The sequence below is a fragment of the Sebastes umbrosus genome, chromosome 12 (assembly GCF_015220745.1).
Source record: "Sebastes umbrosus isolate fSebUmb1 chromosome 12, fSebUmb1.pri, whole genome shotgun sequence".
Classification (NCBI taxonomy): domain Eukaryota; kingdom Metazoa; phylum Chordata; class Actinopteri; order Perciformes; family Sebastidae; genus Sebastes; species Sebastes umbrosus.
In genome coordinates, this window is record NC_051280.1 from 33,779,745 (window position 1) to 33,805,884 (window position 26,140).

General features: G+C 44.5%; 2 protein-coding genes across 7 annotated transcripts in view; one reads left to right on the plus strand and one right to left on the minus strand.

The window, feature by feature from the left end:
* smg7 (SMG7 nonsense mediated mRNA decay factor) overlaps positions 1 to 15,140 on the plus strand; it is a 19,910-nt gene extending 4,770 nt beyond the window's left edge. For 2 of the 6 annotated variants that reach the window (XM_037787354.1, XM_037787352.1), the window contains exons 5-23: positions 476 to 647; positions 756 to 827; positions 1,971 to 2,121; positions 2,259 to 2,394; positions 2,516 to 2,678; positions 3,070 to 3,229; positions 3,321 to 3,391; positions 4,435 to 4,495; positions 4,647 to 4,766; positions 4,892 to 5,315; positions 5,400 to 5,541; positions 6,562 to 6,962; positions 7,841 to 8,215; positions 8,598 to 8,747; positions 10,003 to 10,089; positions 11,046 to 11,196; positions 11,284 to 11,454; positions 11,948 to 12,105; positions 13,146 to 15,140. In XM_037787354.1, the coding sequence (XP_037643282.1) occupies positions 476 to 647; positions 756 to 827; positions 1,971 to 2,121; positions 2,259 to 2,394; positions 2,516 to 2,678; positions 3,070 to 3,229; positions 3,321 to 3,391; positions 4,435 to 4,495; positions 4,647 to 4,766; positions 4,892 to 5,315; positions 5,400 to 5,541; positions 6,562 to 6,962; positions 7,841 to 8,215; positions 8,598 to 8,747; positions 10,003 to 10,089; positions 11,046 to 11,196; positions 11,284 to 11,454; positions 11,948 to 12,105; positions 13,146 to 13,259 (3,279 nt within the window). In that variant the 3' untranslated portion in view covers positions 13,260 to 15,140. The remainder of the gene's footprint in view (positions 1 to 475; positions 648 to 755; positions 828 to 1,970; positions 2,122 to 2,258; positions 2,395 to 2,515; positions 2,679 to 3,069; positions 3,230 to 3,320; positions 3,392 to 4,434; positions 4,496 to 4,646; positions 4,767 to 4,891; positions 5,316 to 5,399; positions 5,542 to 6,561; positions 6,963 to 7,840; positions 8,216 to 8,597; positions 8,748 to 10,002; positions 10,090 to 11,045; positions 11,197 to 11,283; positions 11,455 to 11,947; positions 12,106 to 13,145) is intronic. The other 4 variants (XM_037787355.1, XM_037787353.1, XM_037787357.1 and 1 more) reach the window with 2 other exon arrangements.
* The window catches only part of LOC119499314, an 843,332-nt gene that overhangs the window by 568,641 nt on the left and 248,551 nt on the right, over positions 1 to 26,140 (minus strand). The window lies entirely within an intron of this gene.

The window sequence follows — 26,140 nt, forward strand, 5'->3', positions numbered from 1 at the left end:
ATGCAGACGAACGGCGCCCCTTTGCCTGGACTCCTCGCTTTCTCACCTGGTAGCGGCGTGGAGGGAGGAGACGGGCGCCGGTCTGAATGAGGCGCTGCTGTGCAGAGGAGCCAGTCGGCAAATGGTCATGGGAGTAAAGTAAAAAACAAAACAGAAAGTCAACTAACGTTAGTATTGATTTCCAGTCCTTGAATCGTATCGTATCGCTCTAGATGAGCCAAATATCATCCTTGAATGGTATCGTTGTAAAGACGTATCGTTACACCCCTATGAGCTAAACAATATACTGTATAGAGAAACACAATTCACAACATTGATATGAATGATGACTGTCTGTTGGATCAAACGAGCAGACAGGAATGTAAATCCAGCACATCAAATACCTGAGAAGTCCTAGTGCAGACGGATAGATAGATCAGAGTATGAAACGTGGAGCCTCCTCTGGATAAACACTCTCCTGTTCTGTCGTCTCCAGCTGCTGCAGGAGCTGTGCACCGTATTCAACGTGGACCTGCCGAGTCGCGTCAAGTCCTCTCAGCTCGGCATCATCAGCAATAAACAGAGCAGCACCAGCGCCATCGTCACGCCGCAGCCCAGCTCCTGCTCCTACATCTGCCAGCACTGCCTCGTCCACCTCGGAGACATAGGTGACCACGTCCACATGTCCTGTTCTCACATCTCAGTGTTATCAGAGACAGCAAGACTAAAACTCTTCAGATCAAATGTTCAAGTGTCTCCATGTTTCTGTGTTTCAGCACGTTATCGTAACCAGACCAGCCAGGCGGAGTCGTACTACCGACATGCAGCTCAGCTGGTCCCGTCAAACGGTGAGTCTGACACATCTCTCTTTAACGCTGTTATCACTCCCTCCAGGAAATCTACCACACCGTGGTTCTCCTGTTACTGATGGATTATTTCATCTCTCAACTTCACCGTCATCAAATCCACCGTCCAACTGCTCAAAATACACAACGATGTTCAGAATAATCACATTCATCATCATCACACACAAACTGTTCACATGTTAACTAGGGATGCACCGATAGCGATACCAGTACCGGGTATCGGGTCCGATACTGTGCTCATGTACTTGTACTCGCAAAACGGCTCTGATACAACGGCACCTATACCACTTTACAGCAGCGTGACGTTAACCTCTCGTCAGCATCTTTCGGGTCCTATCGCACGTGCTCACGCCCCACCTCCCCGACGGTGCGGGCGAGACGGGTCGGTGGTGTGTCCGACCCCGCGGGGCGGGATCCCACCTCAGCTGGCGCGCGTCAGCCCTCACTTTCATTGCGCCACGGGGTTCTGCTTGCACCCTCTGACTCGCGCGTGTGTTAGACTCCTCGGTCCGTGTTTCAAGACGCGTCGGTCGGGTTGCAGACATCGCCGCAGACCCCTGACGCCTTTTACGTGTGCCGAGCCCCGCCCTGGGGGCACGACACGGTCGGGGCGCACTGAGGACAGTCCCCCCCCGGTCGACAGTCGCACCGGAGCAGGGGGTCCCGAGCCTTTCCAAGCCGACCTAGAGCCGGTGGCGGCGCACCGCCTCGTATGCGGGACTCCCCAGCCTGCCGTGTGTCGCTCACACCCTCCAGCTGGCTGTTAACGAGGGTCTTTAGACACAGAGAAGTACTCGTATCGGTACTCGTATCGGTACTCGTATCGGTACTCGGTATCGGAGAGTACCCAAATGGAAGTACTTGTACTCAGTCTGAAACAAAGTGGTATCGGTGCATCCCTAGTTTTAACGGGTAAATATGGGCTACGAAACCAAATGAACGAACCATAAGGAGAGGGAATACTCCCACTGTACACGAGCATCATGCACAATGATGATGGTCATTTGCATGAATGCGACCACGTGGAATTTTAACTTGCACGCTCACAAAAAAGCGATTGCATATGCGCCCGTGTTGGTGTCCGTCCTGAGATGTGGGTGTGATGCTGCTCTGTGTCTCCTGCAGGTCAGCCGTACAACCAGCTGGCCATCCTGGCCTCCTCTAAAGGAGACCACCTCACCACCATCTTCTACTACTGTCGCAGCATCGCAGTGAAGTTCCCCTTCCCAGCAGCCTCCACCAACCTGCAGAAGGCCCTGTCCAAGGCGCTGGAGAGGTGACAACGTTTTCCTTTAATGTACAGTTAAAATCACTTTGATCCCTCTGAGAGGGAAGTAAAGACTTGTGGAGATGTTTAGCCCCGTGGCTCTGATGCTTCTCTTCACTATAAAACCCTCCTCTGTGTTTGTGCAGCCGTGACGAGGTGAAATCCAAGTGGAGCGTGTCTGATTTCATCCGGGCCTTCATCAAGTTTCACGGTCACGTCTACCTGAGTAAGAGTCTGGACAAGGTGGACGCTCTGAGGGAGAAACTGGAGGAGCAGTTTCAGGTGAAACAGAAAGACACAGTCCAGCATTCAGTCCAGTCTGCCTGCTTCCTCCTGCACGCTGTCTGACTTTAAAGTGTTTTAAAGTCACTCCACGACCTGACTCCTGTGTGTGTGTGTGCAGAGGCTGATCCTGCAGAAAGCCTTCAGCTCTCAGCAGCTGGTCCACATCACCGTCATCAACCTGTTTGAGCTGCACCACCTCAGAGACCTGACGGCTGACGGCGGCGAGCAGAGCTACAGCAGCGAGCAGCAGATCAGCTGGTTCCAGCTGCTCGGACTCTTCAGTAAGAACCACACAACACACTGATAGTACTACTGATACTACTGATACTAGTACTGATAGTGCTACTGATACTACTGCTCATACTGCTGCAGTCATCACTGCTGGGCCTGCTACTGTACTATGGTTACGGTTACTAAAACTGATTCTCAAGACCAGAGGTCAGCAGCTCTTCAGCTCCTCTCCAGCAGCTCCCTGTGGAGGTTTAAACATGGAAATGAAGAACTGTTCTTTGTTTACATTTTCATTTTTATTGATCATCGTTGTAGGTCTATGGTACGACGGGACGACGGAGTATTAGGAACACATTGAGGAAAAAAAATACATCGGAGATTTAGAGAATAAAGTCGTAATATTATGAAGTAGTAATTTTACGTTTGACTTCCTGTCCTCAGTGTCCTTCCTGGGCGTCATGTGCAGCCGAGCTCTGCTCAACAAGAACCGAGGGGAGGAGATCATGGGCGAGTGTCCTCTGCCGGCTATCAAAGTTTCTCTGGACTGGCTCAAACTGAGACCCAGCGTCTTCCACGAGGCCGCCGTAGACCAGAGGCAGCAGTGAGTCTTCTTGTCCTGCTGTCTGTTGGATCACTTCTGAACAGGAAGTTTAACTCCTCTTCCTCTTCCTCTTCCTCTTCCTGTCTCTCAGTGTCTGGCCCTGGCTGGTGTCCATCCTCAACAGTTTCCAGCCCAAAGAGGACGACGTGTCCTGTTCCTCAGGTAGGACACCCGCTGGTACTGATTCTTTATTTAGTTCAGTGATCGATACGAGCTCTGATCGGAGTCCTCTTCAGATTACAGTCAGTCAGGTCTTAGAAAAGTGGACAGCAAGTACAGGAACAAACTAGAAGTGCACTCTGGAGAGCGCAGACCTCCGCCAAGGCAGGGTTCATGAACACGTCATCAGTTACACTGCGCATGTCTTAAAGCCTGTGGTGTTAATGCACATGCTGAGCGGAGTTATTAAAAACAAATCCCAGAAGCCGGATGATGATCCGGATCGCCACCAAAATCGAATGGATTGTTCATTGTGCCCCCCCTCCAACAAATTACATTCAAATCCATCGCAGACTTTTGGAGTAATCATCCAAACGAACAAACCAACCAACCAACCAACCAACCAACCAACCAACCAACCAACCAATCAACCAATCAACCAATCAACCAACCAACCAACCACCCACCCAACAAACCAACCAACCAACCAACCAACCAACCAACCAATCAATCAATCAACCACCCACCAAACAAACCAACCAACCAACCAACAAACCAACGCCGGTGAAAACATAACCTCCTTCCTCGGCCTTTGGCCTTGGTGGAGGTCATGATTTTGGTGGTGGGTTGGTTTAAGCCAAGCCCCCAGGCAGAGTGCCGGTCGTTGATACTCATTACTGCAACTGCCGTGTCCGTCACATGATGCCATCGGGCCCAAAAAGACTCTTTCCCGTAGACTTCCATTGGGAAAGAGTCGTCTGTAACTCCGAGGATCATTTATTTAGAGGTGAATCAAGTCCTCGGTACGAACACTCTATTAGTCCTGATTTAAATCATTCAAACGCTCCAACAGCTGAATCCAGAGTTATCTCCCTTCCTCCGTTCATGTGAATGAGACCCAGATCTTCTCTTGGTTGTGTTGTTTTATAAATGTGTCTCACGGTGTTTTCAGACGTGTCCACGTTGGTGTAGCCCTGTAATGTTTGTCCTGTATGTCAGATGTGTTCCAGCTGTTGAAGCTAAAGGTGTGTTTGTTTTCTCTGCAGTGATGCCCCTGCCAGAAGAGTTTGAGTTGCAGGGTTTCTTGGCGCTCCGGCCTGCTCTGAGGTACTCCACTCCTTCATTCAGAATGTTCTGCAGTTGAATGGATGTTCGGCGCTGGGACGAATGTTCGGATCGGCGCTGGGACGAATGTTCAGTCGCAGGGTGGTGAGTCAGTCAGAAGGTTTTCATGTTTTGATGTCTGTTGGTGTTTCAGGTCTCTGGACTTCGCTAAAGGTCATCAGGGCATCCTGGTGGACAGGGACGGCCTGCCGGTCCACACTCGACATCAGAGACTCATCAGTCTGGGAAAATGGGTGTCCGACAACCAGCCGAGGTGAGTGTCCTCCGTCCTCCGTGTCTTCTCCGTCTCTGCATGTCTCAGCTTTCACACAGTTAAATAAAGAGGAAACTACCGGGAAGACGTTGAATCGGGACATTGTCTCCGTCTCCTCTCTGCAGGCTGATCCAGTGCAGAGTGAGCGAGGACGGCCTTCTCGTCTTCATCACCGACATTCCAGAGCAGGCCATCGAGGAACCGCAGGAGAAGGAGGCGCCGGTGCTGCAGGAGTCGTCCAACGCCGAGCAGACGCCCAACGACGGCGGGAACTCCGGCCTGAAGTCGGTGCTGTCGGCGGGGAAGACGCAGAGCTCGTGGCCCGACGGCAGCGACCGACCCGTCGTCACCTTCAAGGAGAACATCAAACCCAGAGAGCAGAGCCGCGAGCCCACGCGGAGCCATCACCTGAAAGACAGCGGCAAGGAGCGCCGGGACTTCGCCAAGGGCAACGGGGCTGCTGGGAAAGGAGAGCTGAAGAGGGACGGGAAGAGGAAGAGCGAGCTGAAGAAAGCTGGTCATGACAAAACTACTGATGCTGGAAAACAGGTAGAGATGCAAACATTTCACCGGCAGAGCTGCTCGCTGTCGGAGCGGCCGATGACCATGTCGGACTTGTTTTGTGTCGTTCAGGTGAAGGCGCAGACGGAGCTGAGGAAGACTCCGGTGTCTGAAGCCAAGAAGACTCCTGTCACTCAAACTCAAACCACATGCTCCTCCCAGTTCATCCCCATCCACCATCCTGGAGCCTTCCCTCCTCTGCCCAGCAGACCTGGTACTCACACACACACACCGAGCTTCAACCGTAACTCAATTCATCCATTAGTCCAGGAGTCAGCAACCTTTACTATAATAACCCCCCAAAAACATCTGTCTGGAGCCGCAAAACATCTGGTAACACAATTTATAGTCTAAGTATATAGTATATCAGTCTAATGCAGTGAGGGCCAAAGAGACAATGTACTACGGAGTATTAGGGCCACATTGAGGGAAACACATCTGAGATTTACACAATAAAGTCATAACTTTATGAGAAAAAAGAAAATAACACATAAAATTACTACTTTATAATATTTATTATTTATAAACTTTATTCTCTAAATCTCAGATGTATTTTTTTCCTCAATGTGGCCCTGATACTCCGTCGTACCATAGACCTACAACAATGATCAATAAAAATGAAAATGTCTGTTGTACATGTAAAATGTACAACAGACATTTTTAGACAAAACAATTAATCAGCAAAATAATCTGCTAATCTGATCCGATCATGAAAATAATAGTTTGTTGCAGCACTGCTTCATTATTATTGTCTCCACTAGAGGTTTTCAACCCGTCGCTCAACACATCCCCTTTCAAAGGGTTTTTATTAATGTCAATAATCAATAGAACAAAACACTAAACAGGGAAAGCTATTGTTTTCTTTTTCTGAACAACACTCACCCGTAACTCAACAATCACAACAATCAATCACACCTGACAACAACATGCACACAGCTGGCCACAGCTGGCCACAGCTGGCCACAGAAGACATAACTGGTTCTCAATCATGGATACATAAAATTCAAAATGTAGAAAATACAGGGAGAGTCTCCACAAATAAGTCATTAAATAATAAGAAGAAGAAGAAGAGGGAAAAAAATAAACTAATAAACTAATAAATAAATACATAATATATAATAATAATGATAATAATGAATAAATAAATAAAATAATTGTTCAACACATTCTAATCAATAATAGTAATTTGAATCAGGGCTGATAATACCTCTGCTCCTGATTGGTTCCTGTGCAGGTTTCCCTCCCTCAGCCTATGTGATCCCGCCCCCGGTGGCGTTCCCGGGGCTTCAGGTGAACCCGGGCTTCACCTTCTCCGCCGGAGTGTCCGTTCCCGGACCTTTCCTCCAGCCGGGCGTCCACGCCCAGGCCGGCACCCAGGCCGGGAAGCAGTCCCACATTCCCTACAGTCAGCAGAGGCCCTCCGGTCCCGGTCCGGGTCAGGGGCCGGGGTCCTCGGTCCAGGGCCCGGGGCCCATGAACCAGGGTCCCTCCCAGGGTCAGCAGGTCCAGGCCATGCAGCAGTCGGTCCAGCTGCAGGTGCAGGCGATGAGCCAGCAGCAGCAGCAGTCTCCCACCAAACCGGTCCAGCAGGTCGGGATGGGGAAGAGTCCACCTCACCACCCGGGGCTGCAGCAGGTCAGTAGTAGGGAGGCTCATTCAAAATGTCTTTTTTTAACCAATAACCCACCCTCGTTAACCCATTATTAACTAACACATTTGGAAATATGTGAAAATTATTAGTAAAATATGTGAAAAAATATTGGAAAATGTCAGAAAAATTTGTAAAATATTCAATTAATGGCTGAAAAATATTAGTAAAATATATGAAAACTAAACCAAACAACATCTATTTGTCAAGAGCCTAAAAGCTTGAAAAAACATTTGGAATTATTAGTAAAATATCTGAAAATAATTTGTAAAATAATTGAAAAATATCTGGAAATTATTAGTAAAATATTGGAAAGATTTTGGAAAATGTGTATAATATCCAAGAAATGGCTGAAAAATATTAGTAAAATATTTGAAAACTAAAAAAATAACATCTCTTAGCAGAGAGCATAAAAGCATGAAAAAACATTCTGAAATATGTGAAAAATATCCCAAAAATGTCGGGAAATGATGGAAGATTATTAGTAAAATATGTGAAAAAATAGTAAAAAAAAATTTGAAAATTGTCTGAAAAATATCCCAAATATTACAGTAAAATATGTGAAAACTAAACAATTTCTTTCCATATAAATCCGACTTCAGGCTGTTACAGGCAACCGAGAAAGTGACTTTAAGTGACGAGCCACTCCTCTGACCCTCCCTCAGCTTATTAACTGTTTTTAAATATTTCTTTTTAAGCGATAGTATTAAATTGGTAATGTGGGTTAATGGGTTCTTTATTTCCATCCCTGGTCAGTAGTGTGTCTGTACGTAGGTATGTAGTGGAGCTTGTGAAGGCTGTAAAACAGCGGACAGCCTCAGATACAGACGGATGGTGTTAACTGTAGCGGTGTGTCTGGTCTCAGCAGTACATGCAGATCCAGGATCAGCCGGCCCAGATGTGGAACCAGGCTCAGGCCGCTCTGCAGAAGATTCCTTCCATGCAGATGAGCATGAAGCAGCCTCAGCAGCAGCAGCAGCAGCAGGCCTTCTACATCGCAGCTCAGGATCCTCTCAAACTGTACGAGCACCAGCTGCAGGGACCCGGCCAGACACAGCTGTCCAGCATGGACAAGAAGATGAAGTACCCCAACGTCAAGATGCAGGACTTCTACTGGGAGCCGTCGTACAGGATGGGGGAAGGTCTGGCTGTGATGGCGGACAGGATGAAGAGGCCTCCGCCGGGGGGGATCTGCTCCGAGCAGGATGGCTCCGCCGGGCCCCGGGGACCCCCGTTTGAGGTGAGCGGCTCTCAGGAGGAAGTGTCCTGTCCTGCTGCTTTCTGTCTCTCTGCTTCTTCTCTCCTCTTGGTTGTCTCTTTTCTGATTGGAATGTTTCAGTCTGGTTGAATTTGACATGAGAGGTTCTTAAAACTCAAACAACCAACTCTATGCATATGAAACCTCCTGCTGCTGGTGTTCTGGAGGGAAACGTTGTGTTTGATTGGTTTCCCTGTCAGACTGTCTGATGTTGAACTGATCTGTGTTCAGCTTTACAGGCTTCTGTAGCTTCTTTCCACCTCAGTCTTACCGGCTTGCTTTCTTTCTCTCTCTCTCTTCATTTTTCTTCATTTGTACCCCTCTCTCCTCTTCCTCCTCTTCTTCTTGCTTCATCTCTCACTAGGACAACAAGAGCTCGCCTCTTCTACCTCCTGACCTGTTAAAAACTCTAGCAGATTTTGAGGAGGAGGAGGAGCTGGTCTTTTCTAAGCCTCCTGATTTCTTCCAGGCCTTGGCCGGCCCTCTTAGCTCTGCTCCTGGACCAAACATATTTGTATGTAGCCCTGTCTTCCTCCCCCGCCCCCCCCCCCCCAGCATCTAGATCAGGAGTCAGCAACCTTTACTATCAAAAGAGACATTTAGGCAAAGAAAAAAAAAATCTGTCTGGAGCTGCAAAACATGTGATCATTGTGATGAAGGTAACAGTTTATAGTTTAAGTATATAGTATATACGTCTAATGCAGTGAGGGCCAAAGAGACAATGTACTACGGAGGATTAGGGCCACATTGAGGGAAACAACATCTGAGATTTACACAATAAAGTCAGAATATTACCAGAAAAAAGTCATAAATTTAGGATAAAAAAAGAAATTAACACGTAAAATTACTACTTTATAATATTAAATCTCTGATTTATTTTTTCCCTCAGTGTGGTCCTAATACTCCGTCGTACCATAGACCTACAAAAATGATAAATAAAAATGAAATGTAAACAAAGAACAGAGTTTAAAGCTCCACAGGGAGCCTCTGGAGAGGAGCTGAAGAGACGCAGGTTGCTGACCTCTGATCTAGTCCCATCCAGACCTAAAGCCTCTCTGCCATCCCGTCACTGAGGAGAGCTGCTGTCCTTCACATCCGGTGCTAGTAGCTGTTGTGTAGAGTAATGATGGTATTATTAATTAAGATTAATACTTCATTTACCAAACAAAACTCTCACATTCATGATGCAAAATTCAAACCTTCTAAAACATGTCTGAGAGTCAAATCTGTGTCTTCACTGATGTTTAAACTGACACGAGGGCGAGTAGAGGAGATGATGACGAGTGCATCATATGTCTTCACCTGTCAGTCATGTGATGTCTCCTGATAAACCTGGAGATTTAAACACAAGAACAGAACCGAGTCAATCAAGAGATCCAAACCAAAGAGGAGGAATCCGACATGGATCCCTGAGCTGAGTTTAGTTAGTCCAGGTCTCGTGATATCCTGACTACTGCTGCTTTAACTTCTCATAACTGAGTTTAGTCACCACAGAGTTGTTCTGCTTGAGCCAGTTGAACCATCGTACTACTAATAGATGAACTTCTCCTCTCGTGCAGCTGCTTCACAGTAAACGTTCTGCAGCTGCTTCACAGTAAACGTTCTGCAGCTGCTTCAGCGTTAACCGTGAAACCTTGAATGAGTAACTCAGCGATGATGAGGGTTGATAAACGATGCAGCGTGTTTGTGAGGAACACGGTGGACACTTAGTGATGGAGAATAAAACACGTTGTCCTCATCCCGTCATGTCCTGTCCTTCGTCTCTGCAGCTGCCAAACCAGACCAGGATGGAGAGCGGCCCCGAGGTCATCGGCCAACCGTCTTCTCTGCTGTCGATGTCTAGCTTCCCCATGCAGGTCAGACCATCATCTTCTTCATCATCATCATCTTCAAACAGTCACATACCTGCAAGGCTCCATGTGTTGGAGATGAACACCCTCTCAGAATAATAATGCATGATATTCACCATTTAATGAGTTAAAGATAACGTTAAATACGAGGGGGGGGGGTATCAACACCACAACCACAGCGCTGACGACACGCACAAACAGGATATGATGTACCTTGAGCTACCTTGATTCAAATCACAGATTTCTCTGTTGTAAAATTGTTGGAAACATTTGGGCTACTAATTTACCGTTTCAATTCAATTCAATTCAATTAATTTTTATATAGCGTCAAATCCTAACCGAAGTGATCTGGAGACGCTTTATATACAGAGCAGGTCTTAGACCGTACTCCAGATATCACATCGTTGTTTTTGAGCTCCATATTTGATCTTTTAATAGACCTAGTGAAGTTGTGAATGTAGAGTTTGTTGACATTGTTCAACCACCAGATGGCGCAATAGATTCTTTAAATCCTGTCAGGATCAGGAGGAGCTTCTGACAGCTTTGATTTATTGATTTATTGATTTATTGATTTTAAAGGTTTAAAAAACTGTTCACAAATATTAATATTCAAGTCATAACCATATTTTGCCGACTGGTATTGGTAAATGTGAACGTTGAAATGATTGAAGTGGTTATAGATAAAAAATCATCCTGTACTTTAAATATAAAATTTAATTAATATTAAATATCACTACAGAATATTCTGCAAACAATCTAAAAATGATTTTCTGTATAATTTCACACATTCTGGTCTGACAGAGTTTATAGTTATCAATACGTGATCAATCAGTAGCTGATCAATGAGTAGCTGATCAATGAGTAGCTGATCAATCAGTAGCTGATCAATGAGTAGCTGATCGATCAGTAGCTGATCAATGAGTAGCTGATCAATCAGAGCTGTGATGTGTCGTTGTGTTCAGGAGTACAACCAGAACAGCATCTTCAGTCAGGCGTACGGTAAGAACCTGCCGCCCAGCTCCAAGCCCGACGTTCCCATGATGCACCAGGAGCCGTCCCTCTACTCGCTGTTCGAGGGGACGCCCTGGTCCCCGTCCCTCCCTGCCAGCTCAGGTACGTCTCACCTGTCCACCACATGTCCCTCTGTGTGTTATCAGAACCAGACCGGGCTCTGATGTGAAGCTGTGTTCTGATTGGCAGATCACTCCACCCCGGCCAGCCAATCCCCTCACTCCTCCAACCCCAGCAGCCTGCCGTCCTCCCCCCCCACGCACAACCACGGAGCCATGCCCTTCTCCAACTTCGGCCCCATCGGCACACCCGACAGCCGGGACCGCAGGGTGGTGGACCGCTGGAAGGCCGACAAGACTGGTGAGTGAGGGTCCAGAGGGTTTAGAGGGTCCAGAGGGTTTAGAGGGTCCAGAGGGTCCAGAGGGACCAGAGGGTCCAGAGGGTTTAGAGGGTCCAGAGGGTTTAGAGGGACCAGAGGGACCAGAGGGACCAGAGGGTTTAGAGGGACCAGAGGGACCAGAGGGACCAGAGGGTTTAGAGGGTCCAGAGGGTTTAGAGGGACCAGAGGGACCAGAGGGTCCAGAGGGTTTAGAGGGTTTAGAGGGTTTAGAGGGTTTAGAGGGTCCAGAGGGTCCAGAGGGTTTAGAGGGTCCAGAGGGACCAGAGGGACCAGAGGGACCAGAGGGTTTAGAGGGACCAGAGGGTTTAGAGGGACCAGAGGGTCCAGAGGGACCAGAGGGTCCAGAGGGTCCAGAGGGTCCAGAGGGTCCAGAGGGTCCAGAGGGACCAGAGGGTCCAGAGGGTTTATTGTGATCTTTGCTCCCAGATGTTAACAGATGTTGTTGTTGTGTAGGAGCCGTCAGTGGGTTCGGACTGGACTACCTGCCGGCTGCAGCCTCCGGAGCCTCAGACACCAGCTGGCATCAGGCCACGCCCCCCGGCAGCTCCTGGACCAATCAGGAGTCTCCGATGGAGGAGTCGTCTTCCACCGTGCTGCTCGACAGCCTCAAGGTGACACATTCTGGTTTCTATTAGAACGGCTGATGTTATCTCAACCAACGATGTGTTCATCCACCTCTGGATGACATCCAGCTGTTGACATGTGACTAACAGTGGAGTAGTAATGAAATCCAGCTGTTGACATGTGAATAACAGTGGAGTAGTAATGAAATCCAGCTGTTGACATGTGTATAACAGTGGAGTAGTAATGAAATCCAGCTGTTGACATGTGAATAACAGTGGAGTAGTAATGAAATCCAGCTGTTGACATGTGAATAACAGTGGAGTAGTAATGAAATCCAGCTGTTGACATGTGTATAACAGTGGAGTAGTAATGAAATCCAGCTGTTGACATGTGAATAACAGTGGAGTAGTAATGAAATCCAGCTGTTGACATGTGACTAACAGTGGAGTAGTAATGAAATCCAGCTGTTGACATGTGACTAACAGTGGAGTAGTAATGAAATCCAGCTGTTGACATGTGACTAACAGTGGAGTGTTAATGAAATCCAGCTGTTGACATGTGAATAACAGTGGAGTAGTAATGAAATCCAGCTGTTGACATGTGAATAACAGTGGAGTAGTAATGAAATCCAGCTGTTGACATGTGAATAACAGTGGAGTAGTAATGAAATCCAGCTGTTGACATGTGTATAACAGTGGAGTAGTAATGAAATCCAGCTGTTGACATGTGAATAACAGTGGAGTAGTAATGAAATCCAGCTGTTGACATGTGAATAACAGTGGAGTAGTAATGAAATCCAGCTGTTGACATGTGTATAACAGTGGAGTAGTAATGAAATCCAGCTGTTGACATGTGAATAACAGTGGAGTAGTAATGAAATCCAGCTGTTGACATGTGTATAACAGTGGAGTAGTAATGAAATCCAGCTGTTGACATGTGTATAACAGTGGAGTAGTAATGAAATCCAGCTGTTGACATGTGAATAATAGTGGAGTAGTAATGAAATCCAGCTGTTGACATGTGTATAACAGTGGAGTAGTAATGTGTTTAGCTCAGCATCACGCTAACACTCTGCCGTCCTCTGCAGTCCATCTGGTCCAGCTCCATGATGCAGCCGGGCCCGTCGGCGCTGGAGCAGCTCCTCCTGCAGCAGAAACAGAAGCAGCAGCGAGGTCACGGCGCCATGAACCCGCCTCACTGAACGGCAGGCCCGAGGCCGGCGGCGCTTTGTGTCCGACACGTCAACGATAAACCACCACCAGGAGGAACGGGAGGGAATCACAAAACAGTTTGACGAAGACGAGCTCCAACTAAAAATGGAAAATTAACCCGAGGAGAGCGGAGAGGTGGAGGCTGGGGAGGCGACGAGACGCCATGACGACGAGGCGCCCGACGACGAGGCTCAAACACCACCCCCCCCACCCGGTGACCGCCGCCCCTCCTGGAACCGGAAGGGCGCGGGATCTCTTCAACTGCGGTGCCATGACGCGCCACGCTCACCGCCGGGTTTCCTTCAACCCGCGGAAATCTGAACATTGAGGAACATAACCCCCCCCCCCCCCCACACACACACACACACACACACACACACGCACACACTGCTCCCCCCCACCCCCTTGGTTCTGGACGGACGCCACATCTCACCCGGAACAACTTCCTCTTTCTTTGGAACAAAATAAAAAATAAGCCGACCTCCTGGACGTCTGCTCGGTCCGTTCGGAGCGCCGTTTTTAGCGTCTCCGCCGCCGCAGACTGAAGTTGGGGGAGGACGGCGAGGACGGTGTGGTGGTCAGGTTCAGGGGGGAGGTCAGGTGACGCACCGGGGGGGTCAATATAGACTTTCTGATCTCCATTCATTTTGAGTACTGAGGAGGAAGAGGAGGAGGAAGGCTCTCCGGAGCTGATTGGTTGATGGAGGACGGAGCGGAGGACGGAGCGGAGGACGGTTCCAGCTATATAAATATATAAATAAATATATTTGACCATAGTTGGACTTTAAAGTCTCTTAGCCGTGTTGTGAGAATCAGGACTGGACGCTGCTTTGTGTTAACGTCCACCTGGACCCAAATCGCTCGCCGTCCCACCTGAGGCCCCGTTGGCGGCGCCGGGGGACGGCTCCGCGGTGCCAGCCACGGGGGGGGGGGGGGGGAGAAAGACGTAGAAGGGAAGGGACGGCGTGGACCTTTAGGGATAGTATTACCGTTAGCTTCATGAGATCGCAGATATTAACTAAAAAACAACCAACTGTATTTTGTGATTTGTTCGTAGCAGTTTTAGCTTGTCGCCCTCCGAGGTGACTACAGGTACGTCTAGTAGCTTCCTGCTTGGATATGTTCGGGGGTTCTCTCTTCCTCTCCGGCTTCTTCTTCTTCTTCCTGTTGTTTCTTTACTTAACCAAGAAAAAAACAAAAAAAGATGTAACCCTGCTCGCTTACTGAACCGTTTTCTTTCTGTTCCTGTTTACCAGTTTCACTAGTTAGACTAGTTAGACTAGTTAGACTGGTTTGACTGGTTTGACTAGTTTGACTGGTTTGACTAGTTTGACTGGTTTGACTAGTTGACTAGTTTGACTGGTTTGACTGGTTTGACTAGTTAGTCTAGTTAGACTAGTTGGATTAGTTGGTCTAGTTGGACTAGTTGGACTAGTTGGTCTAGTTTGATTAGTTAGTCTAGTTAAATTAGTTGGATTAGTTGGACTAGTTGGATTAGTTGGACTAGTTGGATTAGTTGGATTAGTTGGACTAGTTGGATTAGTTGGACTAGTTTGATTAGTTGGATTAGTTGGACTAGTTGGATTAGTTGGACTAGTTTGATTAGTTGGATTAGTTGGACTAGTTGGATTAGTTGGACTAGTTGGATTAGTTGGATTAGTTGGACTAGTTGGACTAGTTGGTCTAGTTGGACTAGTCGGACTAGTTTGATTAGTTAGTCTAGTTAAATTAGTTTAACTAGTTGGACTAGTTTAATTAGTTGGACTAGTCTGACTAGCAGCTGTGCCGCTCACTGTCCCGTCACTACTGCCTGCTGTAGAGGTTGGGTGAATGTTTCCTTCTATAACCACTACTCTACTCTACTCTACCCTTCTCTATTCTACTCTACTCTACTCTACTCTACCCTTCTCTATTCTACTCTACTCTACTCTACTCTACTCTACCCTTCTCTATTCTACTCTACTCTACTCTACTCTACTCTACCCTTCTCTATTCTACTCTACTCTACTCTACTCTACTGCAGCTCTGCAGCTCTGCAGCTCCGCCCTGTACACCACATGTTTTTAATGAATGCTCTGCAGCCCTGCTTTTATTTCACCTGTAACCGAAGACCCCCCCCCATTCAACCTAAAAGAACTACAAGAACCAAACTCAGGAACTACAATTATATTATATTATTCAGTAATCTCCCGATTCTTTTCTTGATTGACTGATCAGTCGTTTATAAAACGTCCAAGTCTTCAGATTCAGTTTACAATAGAGCGCGGTCTGATGCTGTGCTCATGTACTCGTACTCACAAAACGGCTCCGATACAACGGCACCGATACCACTTTACGACAGCGTGACTTTAACCTCTCGTCACCATCTGTCAGGTCCTATCACACGCGCTCACGCTGGTGAGCGAGACCTCGCCGGCATCCCACCTCAGCCGGCGCGCGCCGGCCCTCGCTTTAACTTTACTCACTTACTTTTGTTTACTTACCTTACTTTTTTTGCTTGCACCCTCTGCCTTGCGCGTGCGTTAGACTCCTTGTTCCGTGTTTCAAGATGGGTCGGGTGGGTTGCCGACATCGCCACAGACCCCTGGCGCCTTTAACGTGGGCTCACTGAGGACAGTCCAACCTGGTGACGCTTTGTCCACGGCTCCGGGAAGCACCTTCTCCCCGAGCCTTTCCAAGCCGACCTAGAGCCGGTGGCGGCGCAGCGCCTCGTCTGCGTGACTCCCCAGCCTGCCGTGTGTCGCTCACACCCTCCAGCTGGCTGTTAACGAGGGTCTTTAGGCACAGAGAAGTACTCGTATCGGTACTCGTATCGGTACTCGGTATCGGCGAGTACTCAAATGAAAGTACTTGTTCTCGGTCTGAAACACAGTGGTATCGGTGCATCCCTAGTTTTCAGCTCTGTATTATTTTGCTGTTCTTGTGAGGTCTTCCAGGTGTTTATTTCTAACAATGAGCAACACAACTGCACCCCGATAGTTCCTGGACCGTCTGACAAAGAGTCCAGGACGTAAACATTGACGTATCCCGTAAAGAGTTCCTGAAGGGTTCCTGTGGTGCAGACGGGCTGAGAGAGTCCTGTCGAGGTTCAGGGGTTTTATTTCTGTGGTTTCACCCTCGTAGAGTATTTCTACACGCCGTCAGTCCTGGTTGTTTTAGAGCCAAATGAGAGAAAGCGGAGAGCGGACAGCTGACCAATCAGGACGCTCAGAGGCTCCACCAATAGGCTGGATGTGAGGGTTTAGACGGCAGCACTGTAAGTAACTTCCTGTCCAGTCTAAACCAGCAGAAAGCTGCTTTTTCTACCTTCAACACATCGTTTAGTTCCTCTGGATTAAAAAAAGAAGAAGAAGAAAAGCCTGTTTTTATTTGTTTTATTAAAGCAGACTTCAAAGAGAAGACGTGTCTATTTTCCGTGTGATTGTGCTTTTCATGTTGCATTTACTAAAATGTATTTGAAAAATAATAAAGATTAAAATATGAATTAATGAATGTGAGGACGAAATCTGGCCAGAAGCTTCAGGGAGAGAGTTTGTTTTCATGTTTGAAGCTCACCACGTGGATCTGAGCTGGTTCTGGTTCTGGTTCTGGTTCTGGTTCTGGTTGTTGTTTTGTTTTTTGGAGTAAGAACTAAATGGACATTCCACTCGGTCAGATGTCGGGGAGGTTTCAGGGCGGCGGGTCCTTGCTGGTTGGAACTCTGACGGCAGATGTGGAGCTTTGACTTGTTGTGTTTCTGTCTCTCTGTAGACCTTCAGAACATCTGGAATCAGCCTTTAAATAAACCTAAACTGTTCTCCCTTGACTCCTCGGCCTCCAGTTCTATTGATTCCTCTTCTTTTCAGTGCAGTCTGTGGTGGAAGAAGAGTTCACATCCTTCAACTCAACAAAGGTATTAATACTTCCTCTCAGTATTTAGGGTTAGGGTTTATTGTTATGCACCAATAAAACCACCTTCAAAATACAGATAGACCTAGTCTTTGTCTTAGATCTAACTTTAAGTCAGACCAGCTGCAGACACTCGGATGTACCCGTTGCATGAAGCTTCCCTTTGAGTGACTAATGTAACACTGACTTAGATAGCCTGCCACGCAATGCATTATGGGTGAAATGGGCCAAAACTAGTAAGTAAGGAAGTTCATGCAGCTGACCCCAGATGAGGTCTCTTTCACAGCCGTAGTCTGATCCAACTCATCAGACTACTTCTCTATTTCAGCCTGTTCCCTGATGACCAGTATCTCCTCTGTCTTTAGTTAAAGGGGCTGTTAGTAAGAATGATAAATGTCTTGTTAACAGCTTCACCTGTGGCCGTTAAGTCAACTAAAGTCAGCGTCCTGTTGCTGCTTGGCAGTAATGTTAGCTGACCAGACCAAGGTCTCTCCATGAATCAATGCTGATCCTAGTGTTGGCTTTTCCTGCTTCACAAGACACGGGAAACCTCTGTTGGTCTGGAGGAGCTGCAGCAGTTATTTCTGCACAAACGTCCACTGAACATTCACTAGATATTCTCAGAGCTAAACTAACTCTTCTGCAGTGTGGAGTGAGCAGCATGCACGTGAGAGGTGGAGAGAGAGAGAGAGAAGGAGCGCGGTGTGTGAGTGAAGGCAGGCAGAGGAGCAGAGGAGCAGAGGAGCAGAGACTCCGGTCCTGGAGACCAAAGCTACGGTCTCCCCCGCGTCCTCCGACCGCGGCCAACACTGTTTAACAGCTTCACTAGATACAACCAAGAGGTTTTGATGCTTCACTGGAGTTTGTGTTGGAGTCTGAGTCTGAACAGCAGAGACACATATGCGAGCGCGCAAGGGAAACCGACCCGGTAGATTTATATGTGTAAGAAGTTACAAACAGTCCCTTTAACTGAAGAAAATGTCACTTTGTAAGCCTCATAATCTAAACACCGGCCTTCAGAATGGCCCTTCAGACTTTCAGAGATGTAGAAAGCAACAACAGTAGTTATATGTGAATATATATATAATATATAATATATAATATATAATATATAATATATATGTGAATGCAGCTGAAATAATGTGATCTAAAACGTACAGATTGAACCTTTAATGAATGAATAAATGCTCTTAACTTATCTTTATTTCTGCTTGGCTCTGATCATCAGGTCACGTGACCCTTGTCAGATTTGTCTCACGTCACCGCTCCGTTGTTGTCTCCCATCAGATAAGACGCCTCCTCACTTCAAAGAAGCCACAGGGGGCTGATGGGGGAAAACCTCAAACCGCGTTCAGCTGCCGCCGAGCGTCTCCCATAGAGAAACAGTTCATGAGTTTTTGTACGACGGTTTCTCACCGTGTTTACGGACCACAGTGAGTAAAGTCAGCCTGACACCTCGACAAAAACCTCTGCAGGCCTCAACGCTCCTCGTGGAGAATAGCTGGGGCCAGTTTGGGGCTCCTAACCTCTCAGAACCTGAAGAAGGTGCACTGATGTACTCGTCTTCACTTTCACATTCTGACCAGACCTTTTCTCTCAGAGTAGAACCAGACACATCTGGACCACATCAGGGTTCTTATAGTAAACTAAAGCTGAAACTAAAAGGAAAATAAGCTGTGAAAAATAGAGTTGACTTTTTTAGATATAATAAATCACTACTTGTTTTGTTTTGTTATGATGAAGATGGAACGGGTGAGGACTGGGACATTATAATCAATAATAATCAAACATGGAACAAATAAAAGAGAGGCAGGTACAGCTCAAAATGCACATAAGAGAGTTCAGACAGGAAAATGTATTAAGAGTCTAGATCAGGGCTCAGCAACCTTTACTATCAAAAGAGACATTTTAAACATTTGAGCATTGTGATGAAGGTAACACAGTTTATAGGAGGGATGTCACGACACCAGAAATCTAGTGGTCGATACCAAAACCAGTGAATTTCCACGATTCTCGATACCCAATTCGATACCACGGTAAAAACAAAACAACAACAATGAATCCCTGAACTGTAACTCAACACACACTGTTTTATTAGAAACATGTGAAGAATTAAAAAAACAGAGGCGTGTAGCCTTTAAAGGGACGGTTTGTAACTTCTTACATGTATAAATGTACCGGGTCGGGATCCCATGCCCGCTCTGCCTGTTTGTCTTCACTCACACACCGCGCTCCTTCTCTCTCTCTCTCTCCACCTCTCCCGTGCATGCTGCTCACTCCACACTGCAGAAGAGTTAGTTTAGCTCTGAGAATATCTGGTGAATGTTCAGTGGACGTTTGTGCAGAAATAACTGCTGCAGCTCCTCCAGACCAACAGAGGTTTCCCGTGTCTTGTGAAGTGACGGGGCTCCGCAGAGAGAAACGTTATCGTCTCCGACCAAAACTCCGGCGTCTCCCCCGTTCCCTCCGGCCGCGGTCGGGAGGCTGAGGCGGGAAAAGCCAACACTAGGATCAGCATTGATTCATGGAGAGACCTTGGTCTGGTCAGCTAACATTACTGCCAAGCAGCTGAAATATAGAGTGATATTGTGCTTTTAGCTGACGTGTGTCTCCTCACTGTGTTGAGCGGTGCTCCTTCATGTCTATGTAGAGCGAGCACAAGCGCCAGCAACAGGACGCTGACTTTAGTTGACTTAACGGTGTCACTGTTAACAAGACATTTAGGATTCTTACTGACAGTCCCTTTAGTAATAAATAAAAATAATTGACCCATTTAGTTCATTTTGGCGCATCAGCAGCATGTTATCGATAGTCCGACGACGGACGCTACATACTGACCGTGAATGCATCTGGTCCGTCAGCTCAGGAGCAGGAGGCAGAGGATTTGTTGTCGAAGTGAAAATCAAACACACCTATTTGGCAATATTTCACATTTAATCTCAATGCTATAAGAGAACCAGAACGTTAATGAGGTAATCACAGAGAGGCGGATAGAGCCGTCACAGCCGGTGTGCAGGGAGCAGCGGTGCCAGGTAGAGTCCCGCAGCGGAGCCCCGCAGCAATAGCGCTACCGGCTAGGCCAGACACACCGTCACCTGACGGTACAGATCAGAGTCAGCGCTCTGCACATGTTGACCGTAATCTTTCTTGTAAAATGTCCGGTGTATTCGGTGACACTGGCGTTGTCACGCGTTGGGAAATGTTTCTCACGTCACATCCCTACCAATGACCATTACAGGCATCGTACGGTACCGTCGCTACTGTAGAAAAACAGTACCGTCACTTTTTTAAAATTCTGGCATCGACTTGGTACCGAAGTATCGGTTCTCGTGACATCCCTAGTTTATAGTCTAAGTATATAGTTTATAAGTCTAATGCAGTGAGGGCCAAAGACACAATGTACTACGGAGTATTAGGGCCACATTGAGGGAAACAACATCTGAGATTTACAGAATAAAGTCATAACTTTACGAGAAATAAAGAAAATAACACGTAAAACTACTACTTTATAATATTCCGACTTTATTCTCTTAATCTCAGATGTATGTTTTTTCCTCAATGTGTCCCTAATACTCCGTCGTCCCGTCGTACCATAGACCTACAACGATGATAAATAAAAATGAAAATGTAAACAAAGAACAGAGTTTAAAACTCCACAGGGAGCCGCTGGAGAGGAGCTGAAGAGACGCAGGTTGCTGACCTCTGACCTCTGACCTCTGACCTCTGGTCTAGATGGTTCTAACTATCCCAGTTCCCCGGTATTTATCCTCCTTCTCCTGTTGAAGTGGAAGAGTGAAAGTGATTTTCTCTATTGAGCGGATAGAGTTGATGATGTTGGTGAGGACGGTTCCTCTTACTATCAGCCATAATAATAATAATAATGATAATAATCTTGTGTTGCTTTTACTGAGACCTTTAAGAAGATTACAGGTACCAAAAGGGAAAAGATAAATCAGAATTCAGGGTCAGAATCTCTGAGACTAAATGGTCCACTTCTTTACAAAAAGGCTTAAAGCCCCCCCCCCTCCAGTCTATTTCAACATTTCTATGATATTTCATATTTATTTGAGTCATTTACAGACTCAGTTGATCAGCTAACTTAATTAATAACTTCATTTAATTTTGTGTTCAAAGTTATAGAAAGAAGGTTTTGGTAAAATTTAAATATGACGTCTGACTATAGTAGAAGCTGCAGGGCAAAGGTCATCCTCCAAGCTGCAGGTCAAAGGTCATCCTCCGACCTGCAGGTCAAAGGTCATCCTCTAACCTGCAGGTCAAAGGTCATCCTCCAAGCTGCAGGTCAAAGGTCATCCTCTAACCTGCAGGGCAAAGGTCATCCTCCAAGCTGCAGGTCAAAGGTCATCCTCCGACCTGCAGGTCAAAGGTCATCCTCCAACCTGCAGGTCAAAGGTCATCCTCTAATTTGCAGGTCAAAGGTCATCCTCCAAGCTGCAGGTCACCGAACACGGAGGCAGCAGGACGACAACGTGGTCAAAGTTGTCTAAACGTGGCGACCAGAACTTTTCAAGATTCAAGATTCAAGATGTTTCTTGTGACGCCGGTTGTACAGGTACAAACTGACGTAGAAACTGACGTGCAAACTGACGTGCAAACTGACGTGCAAACTGATGTCCAAACTGACGTGCAAACTGACGTGCAAACTGACGTAGAAACGGGGTAATTGAGCGGCCGGTTGAGGGGAACAGGTGCTCAGACGGATCATCACCTGGGTTAAACTGTGTGGAACATGTGAAATAGAACGTTACGTCACATTATAACATTGTGTAATATAATAATATAGTTTTATATCCGCGCAAAGCAGAGTCTGAAATTCACTCTCTTCACTTCCTGCCGCTGTGACAGTAGAGTGTATTTATTATTGTCTGCCACTTTTTAAATCTCTGCGCTTAATGAAGGAATAACTATTTAGATCTGATGTCACTCAATGTTCCATATATTTTACACAAAAAAACATTAAATACACGGTAAATAAAACATTAAATACACGGTAAATGACAGTGTTGGAATTACACCGTAGCTTCTGGGAGAGTACTGTACTGTACTGTACTGTACTGAACACTGTACTGTACACAGTTATTGTCATCTATCGTGGTTATTTACATAAAAACACAATTCAAATGATTACCAATATGTAAATATTTTTGCTTTAGTTAAAAACAATCTTGGCAAGCTGTTTAGAGTTAGTGTTAGGAAGTTCAACAGGTCATAATTCTCTCTCTAATATCTATTTCATATCGCTGTGAAAACATTTCCTTCAAACAACTGGATTTATTCAAGTGTCTGGCCAAAAAACGTAATTTTACAAAATAACATTTGAACGCATCATGATAACGTTATAATTTACCTTCAACCAATAGTCATCTTTACCGAGCAGAGCTTGAACGCCTCATAACAATAACTCAATGGCACCTCCATTAACGTCAGTATCTCCATTATTTATCCAGTCGTTACTAACCCTCCTCCTGCTGATTTCAACACAGGTTTATTGTTCACAGTGTCGCTTTATCAGGTGAAAATAGTGTGCGTCCCTTCAGGTTTAGTAGCGCCACGCTGTTGAGTGTTTTTGTTGTCAAGGACCGGTTCTCAACGGGCGTGACGATTTTACGATTTTATTTTTAATTTCAGACCCTGGCTCAAAGTAAACATATTTCCCAGCTTATAACACCGCTGTATGTCATTACACATAGTGTTTTGATAAAGTAATAATAAACAGAAGACTTGATTTTGTCTGAGCAGACACTGACGGTGATACTCGGCTGTTTCCTGCTGCAGCGGTGGGAGGTTTTTGTACGAGGTGTTTTCACCGTGCTGGGGTCTCCACAGTGACTGAACATCCACACAGAGCTGTACAAAAACCTCCAGTCTGCTCTAAAGCGTCTGATTAACGTGTGGAAACATCCAGAACCAACAGATAGACGACTAAAAGCCTCTCTGTGTTTCAGGTGAGTCCTCTGCTGCTGATTTTCTACTGAAAACACTCACATTTCTTCTCTTTACTGAACGTCACGTCGCTGCATGTGCTGCTGAAATGTTGAATATTCTGACCTTTACCTCACAAACACAAACTCAGACTCTCTGTGGTTGTTCCTCGGTGTCTACAGCTCTATGTGTGTCACTGTGAAGTGGATTTTTAACATTTCTGAGCTTCTCTGAGGATGATTGTCAGCTCTGAGGTTTTTGTACGAGGCTGTAACACTGTGATGCTTTAACATTTGGGAAAGCCATCAGTCTCACCGTCACTCCTCGAGGTAAGAAAACACACTTTCTACTTGCCCTGAGCAGGATTAATTACATTTACAGAGTCCATGTGTAGTGCTGGAAATGAGTTTTTTATGTTTTAAAGCTTAAATTTGAAGTTGTGATGAGACGACGAGCTGCAGACGTCCTGTAAAGGCTGAATTCAGACAAACAAAACGCAGATCTTAGAACATAGACTCACACAAGATGTCCTGGAAAATGTCTTAAATGATGTTTTCTGTCAGTTCAAAGCCTGAAATAGTCCAGAACGCTGCAACAGTTTAGATCCGACATTCAGTTTGTTGGTGCGCTTTAACACAGCTAGTAATGAGAAATAATAATGATAGCAATAAATAAGGATACACTTAATATGTTGCTTTATATAAAAGAGAAGAGAACTTAAAATCTTAAACAAATGTTTTAAATCCAGAGTAATTTTTTTGAAGTCAGAACAGGAGTCAAATCTGTCCTCTTAAAAAGTCCTGAAATAATCTTTTTAAGTGGTTTTAAATACCTACAGTCAAATACAAATCTAACAGCCTTGTTATCGTTTCTTGACGTGTTGTCTGCAGAAAAAAAAGTACAATTCAGACTGTTTATAATAGAGAAAAAATATTTAACATGTTGAATAATGATAACGTTAATTTAATGCTTTTTATGAAACTGAAAAACAACTTAAAATGATCACAGATGGAGCGTTAGAAGGCATTAAAGTGAAAACCTAAAACTATAGAATATGATAATAATGTAATGAAATGATTTCTAAATGTCATGACTTCAGTATTTTTAAATTAAATATGTTAGGTCTTAGATTCAGTCTTAAAGTCTCAGAAACGTCGTAGTGTCATAGCACGGTGTTTGTCTTTGATGAAATACAAATCAGACTGATAATTATAATAAGAATGATAAATGTTAATACTGAATAATGATGATATTCATTTGTTGTACAAAACAACAAACAAAACAACAACTAAAAACATGCCAAATCTCGCCTGAATGAGAAGAGTCCTTATATTATTCTGTCTAATAGCTATTCAGTGGTTTTAATTAATTAATTAAATTAATTAAAGGCAAATAAGATCTTAAATTCAGTCTTTAAAAATTGGTTTCTTGTTTTATTCTTGTTGGAAATTACAGACTGATTATACTGAGAATTTTAATAATACTAATAATGATTCTTTTCTTGCTGCATTGTTTGTCTTTGGAGAAATCTACTTACTAATAAACATATTACTACTACTAATAATAAACATTATTTCTATAGTACCTGTTGCCCAACTAAATGTGTATCTATAAAAGTGAAGTAGATAAATTAATCAGATTCACAGAAAAAGACCAGAGTAAAAGAGAGTTATAATTTCTCAAAGGTCTAATTTGACTGATTTGGTGATATAATATAAAACAGTATCATCTGCATATAGATTCATTTTAACAGCCAAAAATATTTGTAAAATGAAATAATGATTGACTGATGTTTCGGTGTCATGGTGTGGTGTTTGTCTTTGGAGAAATACAAAATCAGACTGATAATTATAATAACAATGATAAATGTTAAAACTGAATAATGATGATATTAATTTGTTCTACGAGAAATTAAGTGCTTTACATGAACAAGAAAAAAAATGATAGGTAGAGCGTTAAAAGGTATTAAAAACAACAAACAAAACAACAACTAAAAAGAAGCCAAATCTCTCCTGAATGAGAAAAGTCCTGATATTATTCTGTCTAATGCCTGTTTAGTGGTTTTAATTAATTAATTAAATTAATTACAGGCAAATAAGATCTTAAATTGAGTCTTTAAAAAGTGGTTTCTTGTTTTCTTCTTGTTGGAAATTACAGACTGATTATACTGAGAATTTTAATAATGCTATTAATGATAAAGTTCATTTGGACAAGAAATGCAACTTCTTTTCTTCTCTGTGGAGAAATCTACTTACTAATAAACACATTACTACTAATGATAATAAACATTATCTTTATAGTACCTGTTGCCCAACAGAAAGACCAGAGTAAAATAGAGAGTTATAATTTCTCAAAGGTCTAATTTGACTGATTTGGTGATATGATATAAAACAGTATCATCTGCATATAGATTAATTTTAACTGCCTAAAATATTTGTAAAATGAAATAATGATTGACTGATGTTTGTCATTGTCTAAACCAGTAATTAAATAATTAAAGACTGATGGCTGTAAAGCCGGTACTGAACCGATATTGATCAGAAATCCCAGGAACAAAGTCAAATAAAACACATTAGGTCTTCAATTCAGTTTTGAGTCTTAAAAATGTGGTTTTCGTTGTGCTGTTTATCTGCTGAGAAATTAATTCCAATAAATCTACTACTAATAATGATAATAACGTTTATTGCTATTACATCTATTACACAATAACGTGCTTTAGAAAAAAAATAACATTTAATGAAACAATTTAAAGCAGACACAGATGAAGTGTAGAAATAAATAAATAAATAAATAAATATAGCACATGAATTTATTAAAACCAGTTGAGGACCTACATTTTTAACTTTTTATTTTCAATTGAAATTAAAGTGTCCTTTAATTAAACGCTCTTCTGTCTGAATGAAGAAAAACTATAATCATTCTTATAACAAACATAATGTTCTGCTTCAGACTCAACGTTTTGTTTGTGATGTTCATAGAATGTTTTACAGATATTTCTAAGATCTTTATTTATTTAATATTTATATTTATATATATAAATATA